The sequence below is a fragment of the Diprion similis genome, chromosome 11 (genome assembly GCF_021155765.1).
Source record: "Diprion similis isolate iyDipSimi1 chromosome 11, iyDipSimi1.1, whole genome shotgun sequence".
NCBI classification, from domain to species: domain Eukaryota; kingdom Metazoa; phylum Arthropoda; class Insecta; order Hymenoptera; family Diprionidae; genus Diprion; species Diprion similis.
Window position 1 is genome coordinate 11,575,255 of NC_060115.1, and position 7,395 is coordinate 11,582,649.

General features: G+C 41.6%; 1 protein-coding gene across 1 annotated transcript; it reads left to right on the forward strand.

Annotated features, from left to right (window-relative positions):
• On the forward strand, window positions 1–3,057 carry LOC124412766. Its single transcript, XM_046892883.1, has 7 exons — window positions 1–101; window positions 198–323; window positions 592–778; window positions 943–1,017; window positions 1,928–2,094; window positions 2,177–2,260; window positions 2,902–3,057. Exons 1-7 carry the CDS (start codon window positions 1–3, stop codon window positions 3,050–3,052), a joined length of 891 nt encoding a protein of 296 aa, XP_046748839.1. The 3' UTR covers window positions 3,053–3,057.
• Window positions 3,058–7,395: the final 4,338 nt, after the last annotated feature.

The following is a 7,395-nucleotide window of genomic DNA, read 5'->3' on the forward strand; positions in this document are numbered from 1 at the left end:
ATGGCGTCCAGGAAGAGTCTGTCGTCCTTGCCGACTTCTAATCCTGATCCGAAACTCAAATCAAGAACGGACGCGCTCACAACCGAGTTTCAGTATTACGGGTAATTGCTAAAAAATTCTTCCAAACTTCTCAGCCATCGGGATATCCGGCTCTTCGACGATGCTCGGGATACTTAATCGCTTAATTGATCCGTTAGAGCTGCAATCCGTAATCTGGCGCCCGCCCTAACCAACATGCAAGATAGAAGCCGGGTTCTTCTGTGGGTAAACAAACTCTTTGGCGCCGAGTACCACGTCGAAGTCCTCAGGGATAAACGCAATAGGTAAAAATTTATATATAATGATTGTTGATTGTCAACGGTTCTATGTATTTGAGGGATTTTGTAACAGTTTCTCTATGATGTTCAGATCCTATTTCAACCCAATTCCTCTCAGCTTCAAGTAATGCAACCTTAAACCACAGTGTGCGACTTATCACTGCAGGCTTACACAGTGCAAAGCCTTTAATACTGAGAAGAACTTCCGGAATATAATTCACCTTCGCTGCAGGTGAGGTTGCAAATATCAAACTAACTACTCCATGGTGTGCAGATATCTAGCTGCGATAACGGTGAATTTGATAAACGACGAATTGACCGGCGTCTTCGACGATGATCCACCGGTAGGTGCCACCAGAGACATGGCGACGATGTCGGTGATAAATGCTCCCTATGCGGAATGGGAGTTGGACACAACCTGGTCTGAATACGTGGCTGCGTTACCAGACGATTACGATGAGGTGAGAAGCGTGGTGTTGGATTTTTCTGAATTCTGATCACATATTATAATCAAATGGGAAACAGTCGGTTGCTGTGATCAGAATTCAACTAGTCAATCTCCCGTTGGTTACCGATGTCCAGGTCACTGTACGTGTTGATTAAATCGTCATTCGGTATAATTCAGATACCATGCAGTTTCCACAAGCCTGGAGAAGAGTGTCTCAAGGATGAGGTTGAAATGGACGAACAACTCGATAACGTGAGTTGAACTGATTCGTATACTTAGCTTTGGTAGGATCGTTGATATTGAAAAAAATTGTAATAAAGTAGAAAATTGGCTCACATTGATGAAATCACGCGTCAAAACTACGTACCGACTTATTTATGAAATTCGAATCTTACCAACAAGACGAGCTGCCACTGCAGGGTATAATCCTTCAGCAAATTAACACCAATCAATGAATAATCATTTTTTACGCTCCCTTATTACATGGTTCTCATGCTCATTTAACGAGGTGTTCAATGTATAACGATTTTCGTGCTTTCGGCCCATAATGATTAAGAATTTATACATCGTGACGGTTACACCTAGAATAAAATTTTTGGTGTGATGATGAGACCAAAATCGAATTTCCTAATTACGCTGCTGTATAATCTTGTAAGATGATTATGCTTAATAATCTTCTAATAACCGATGCGATAATCTAATTCCCTCACTTCAAGTCTATCTACGTACATTGATTCCAATTTATTTCCGTCTGTATATTCGGTACTCGTCACTGACTAATTGATTTTTCAATATCAGTTCCAGCGTTTATAAATTCGCTATAACGAGAAATTCCGAAGATTTCCCATTTATTTATGATTCCTATTTCCGTTACACAATACGGTATCGTGGAGGTCCAAAAGGAGCGCGCAAAATGCTTGATTTGATTCTCACTATACGTCGATTAGCAAGATAGATTCTCACCTAATTATACAAGAGTTAGAGAATCTTGACAGAATTTTAAAATAGATCTGTCAAATTAACAATGAATAGTTAAGTCACGTGACCTTATCAACCACCTCGCCCTGCTTGATTGTCCATAATTATAAATGCCTTAGATCATTAGATCCTCGCGCAAAAATGTGTGCCAAATAATATGTTAGGACTACATTCCCCCCCCTAGGAATTCTGGTTCCTGATGTATCAAATTCGGCCGTACGCTGCTCTGATGCCATGTAGAGATGCGCGAACGAAAGTTGCTGCCTGGATTCAAACTCTGTGTAGACTTGGTTGCAAAAAGTGTGGTCGAATGAAAGGGCTGCGAAACGACTACGCCTATGCGTTGTACGGGTAAATAAAATTGAAACAGAATTCGCATAAAAAATGACACGTCCCGATAATTCTTATTGAGAATTTCTCCCCTCGCATTCAGATACGTTCACGACTTACGCGTGGCTGGACCATTCCAAGATTTTCCACCTTGGAAAGACTTGAAGTCTCTTCCGGAAGCTGCAAAGTGAGTAAAATCTCTTTTGTACTGGACTATAGTCCGTAACGGGTTCAGTCGTCGAATCAGTAGAAACACGTCGGAACTGTGAGTGCTCGTTCATTCCTAGAGCAAAATTGCGACTATTGGCAAGCTGTGGTTGTTGAACTATGCCAACTCCAGTACACGAACACGATTGAGTAACGCGAGCTAGACAATATCAATCACGCGACACGATCCTGCGGACAATGCTCATCCAAATTCTCACCACGAACCTCCGCGCTGAGTGCAGTCGATATCGAATGCGTTCAGGAAGTTGGCAGCTGTGATTTTCGAATTTAATGAGATCGCGGGAAGATATGGCTAAATTATTAGCCAGCGGCCGAAGTGCTACAGTGTAAAAAATGGCGTTGTTGAAATGGATGAAAATTAGCTGTTGTTAATTATTATACAACAATTTTTGTGGTTTTTTTCGGAAATTCAAAATGAGATGGTGAAAGATTGATAGCAAATTATAATCTAGAGAATTCTACACCGTATTTTTCTCAAAGAATGTTAATCGGGGCAAATAATGACAAGAGTTATCTCTGATCGTATTGCATATGCTTTTTTCATTTCTATGCTTTCTATTTTTCACATCGTCGTTTCACGAGTCTACTTCCTTCCCGAAGGCTCGCGGCTAAAAGACACCCATTGACATCGCCCTACAGTGAGGAAGCCGACAACTTTATGTACGCTCAACCAACCCCGGAAGAAGGTGCATTCTGCTACATTGCGGTTACGGGGGAATTCTTAAACACTGAATCACTGTTGCCTCCATAGACGAATGTGACACTGGGACGTGAAGTGTAATTAAAACCTGTCAAATTTAATGTATGAATAAATGTACGTTTGAATTATACTTTCGATCCTGGATCGTTGAGACGTTCTCACAAAATGGTCCAACAACCAAGTAATATCTGTAGTGAAAAATGTGATATGATATAATGCTGAAGAATAATGGACCATAATTTATAATGAAAAGCATTCGATTCTGGCCGCGTCAGAATTTGCAAACATTTTCTAAAACAATAAAATTGCCAGTCCAATGTCATTGTCAAGACGCTGTATAAAAATGTGAAGCATTTATAAAATCATGAAGCACAGAGTAAAGGTGACGCCTCCTGATTTCAGCGTAACCAAAGGACAACGCCAGGAGCATTTATTCTTTCAATTTGGTGGAGAGCTCCGGCTTGATCGAGGCACGGTTGGTGGTTATAAGGTACAGTCTTTAGGCATAACAGTGTTCGCCCTATCTCCCCATCACCATTCAACTTTCTACGTTGTGTACGTATGTACGTGTATATATACTTACATGGCATACAGCCGCATACAAACACAAAACACACTTACACAGAGGCAACCCCTCTGTACATAGGGGATATATTTTTCCGCGCTTTGGTATGATTAATACTCTGGGCAAGGGGCGACGGGGTGGAGGGATGGGGCTGCTGGCGGCAAAGAGGTGGTCGTGGATGCCTTGGTGTATAGCAAATCCCCGTCACCCGCATTCAATTACGATGTTATCGCGAATACAGATGACAGTTATTTCCTTCGGTACACCCTATATATAACGCCAGTGCTCTTGTGTAAAGTCAACGGTATAATATCCACCCACCACCAAGCCAGTCTATTATATATCCGCCCCCCCCCCCCCTCCCCTCCCACACACACACATACGTGTGTTGTATGCATTTCGTGTATTGTGCGCATACACGCGTGTGCGGCTGTATAATGCTCTGAATGTTTCCCCGATGTATGGGGATCATTTCAGATAAAGTTATTGCCATTTTTCTTCCGACATTATGCGGGCATTTCTTCATAGATCGAAAAATCAAAGTTTATCAGCCTTCGCTGGTACGTTTATACACGTCGTTAATTAAGTCTCACATTGTCTTAGGGTGGGAAAGACAGGAGTAGAATTGCTCGAAAATTGTGAATAAATAAGCTGTAATAGGATTCAATTTGTAGTTATTAATCTAGTCAATAAACGAATCTCTTATTTCTTCTGTACTATATAGCGATTCCTTATATTCGTTCATTTGTATTTTGCCAAAGTCACTTTCGGTTGTTACAATTTTCTCGGAATATATAATGGAAAATAGGACCAGACCTTCGAAAAAATGCGAATAGCGATGTGTAGAAAATGCTGGAAATTTTTTGGCTGCTTTATTACGTTTTATTTGAGCCTGGAATAATAAACAAATTATGAACAGATCCGTAACCAGATGCTAATATTAGGACGTACTTGGAGTTGTAAATACGTGGATAAAGTTTCTAACAAAGAAGAAAAACGGAAAATCCAAGGTGGTAGCCTGTGAAATATTCTGATGGCAGATTCTTGTACCGCTCGTCATTTCTGTCAGAGCGGTCTGTCACAAAAGTTTAACTGATTTCAATGGGACACTCGTGTTCGATTAATGGATTTCCAGCGTTGCTTGCGAATTGTTTAATAGACTTACGCCGTTTCGTGACTATTTTCACTATTCGACATTATACCCACATCGCTATCGCAAAGATAAATGATTCTTACAATTAGACTTAGATTTGGCATGTTACTATACGCATCGCGTGTAACGAGAACAATGTTTCTCAAGACATCTCAAAAACGGATGATACTAGTTGTACAGAGGTTAGTTGTCTTAATATCCGCGGCCAATTTGTCGTTAAATAATATATCGCCGGTTCAATAATTGATCATAGTGCCTGGTGGTTGGGTCGTCACATCACTGACAAATAAATCCCGGTAGAAATACGGGACCAGTGCAGAATGGCGCGTGGGCAAATCGACGGGACGTCAATCGAAGCCGAGTGTCTAGATGCGCGTGTACGAGTACCCAATGGGGATACATTAAACCGGATTGACACTGATACTCTTAATACGCGCGGGAAATGCAGCTCGGCCGTTTGACAGTATCGTGCGTTTTATCCGTTTGTAATTCGAGTGTCCGGAGAGGTATCCCAGCGATGTTATCGCCATGGCCGGTGCTCCAGCTAGGTATTTTGATATCCAGGAGGAGGGGAAGAGTTAACAACCGCTTATCGACTCTCTGCCCATCGATCAACGGAACAAGTTCAAGATCTTGTGACAAGGTCGTATATATGGAAAGAGACATGGTTTACGACGGAACGTGGACTCCGTGATAAAAATAAAAAAAAAAACACGATACGAATGACCGAAGGTTGTGATTTGTAGGTGTAGTCTATCAATATTTCCTTCTCTGACAGTTTGTGAATTCTGGTAACCAAAGTGACACCGAAAATTTCGCAGGAACGATATACTGTGACCGAGCCTCCCGATGATTGGTTTAGCTATTTTAATTATCTCATCATAGACGGTAAATATAGACGGTTTCGGCCGTAGTTGGACGTGAAGAGAGGTCCAAATACAGTACAAATAGATCGCATAAAAAGTTTGTCAATATATTAGCGAGAACATAAAAACCAAGGGTACCGCAAGTAAGCAAGAATTTTCAGGTGGTAATTCCTAATTTGAATTTACAGTAACATAGCGCAAAAACGTAATCAGTTTGAGAATTCGAGTTCTGAGTCACATCGAAAGCATCCGCTATAAAACAAGTTCCAAAAAATAGGAGATATTTCGATTGTCGTTGAGAAAAAACGATTTCAGCCCTTTTTAGACATTGTTTCCCACGATTACACGGTTAGGCAAGAGTCCACAGACGTCAAAGAAGGCGGAATAAGTGTTCCCAGACTCAGGACCCTAGGTTGGTCCGTTTATTCGTAACGGGGGACCCAAGGCTGCCGCTTTACCTTGGCTAACCTAATTTAACTGAACCTCGGCCGTGCTTGATGCCGGAATAAAGTACTCAACGTGGTTAGGAGCAGTTAGGCGGGTTAGCTCGGCAATGTACCGATGAAATTATCGTTACTTTAGACCGCCACAAAACGGTGCTCGTGGGGAGGATTGGAAAAAGGTTGCTCTCAGGGAGGAATTCCTATCACTGAGGGTCGCGGCTGGGAAAGCTTTCGGCAAATTTTCAGCCGCTGACAATAATCTTGGCGCGGCAAGCAGGACATTAGGTGTATAAGTTAGCTGTCTGGCATCTTGTGCAGAACCGTAATTACCCCCTTGCATGCGGCAGAGAAACAGCTCGTTCGTTCCGATACCCCCCCCACCCCCCAAAAAGCCCCACGGTGAAGGTACGCGATACCGATACTGACTATTCCGAGCTCGCTAAGCTAAGAATATTGCCCAAGGGACTACATGCTAATGCCCAACTCCAATGCATATTAATGGGTATGAAGTGCGCGGCTAACTGCTGTGTACAGAGCGCTGCACAACTCTTCGGATTTCCGCTAAGTGCGGATAAAATTGGACTCGTTTATTCAGTCTGGCTGTTGAAAAATGTCAATATGAATAATGGAAAGTGCAACTTGTATCTGTCTGCCCGCTTCCACTCAGGGTATTAGATTTAAATCTATATATCGATTCGTTGGGCCATTTGATACGATCTGTGAGATGGTGCAAAGCAGTAGCAAATACATGTATACAAGAATAAAAATTTCACGTCAACGATAATGAGAAATTGTAGAATCTGTAAACTGACTCAGAAAAAAAAGAATTATCCAAAGTCAACACAGAATGCACTCACGTTGTTCCATATTTTGGTAATTTCGTACATACTTACTGCACGTTTGCAGCTTATCTAAAACGAAAAGAAATCATAACAATTAAAATAGCGATCGAACTTTGAATTCGATACCAATCTTTCAAATCAGGCCTTGTAATGAATTCTGGACTTCGTCGGTGGTATTTTTTTTTCAATCGGAACGAACCAGAGTCCCGAAACTGAATCATGTTGCGTTTTATGGTTATGTCGATGCAACAAGGACTTTTATATCAGAATCAGAGACGCATCGGACTGGAAAATACACGAGCGTTACTGATTTCAATTTTTTTTTATTATACCTACTTTTTGTCACAAAGCGTGAATATTTTTGCACATGTTGGGGCTACGTAAGAAGTGCGACGAGCAATCAGAGCAGCATCGTTGAAAGACTGCTCCGAGGAACTTCATTTGAACAGTCTTTGTTTATAAACTTAGAAACGGGATGCTGTGGAATATAGCTCCGCTGGTTCTAATTACCCAGAGTGCTTCGTT

Coding starts and splice junctions, on each gene's coding strand:
- LOC124412766 (XM_046892883.1), top strand. CDS start 1: ATGGCGTCCAGGAAGAGTCTGTCGTCCTTGCCGACTTCTAATCCTGAT. Junction 779..942: donor TACCAGACGATTACGATGAG/GTGAGAAGCGTG, acceptor GGTATAATTCAG/ATACCATGCAGTTTCCACAA. Junction 1,018..1,927: donor TGGACGAACAACTCGATAAC/GTGAGTTGAACT, acceptor TCCCCCCCCTAG/GAATTCTGGTTCCTGATGTA.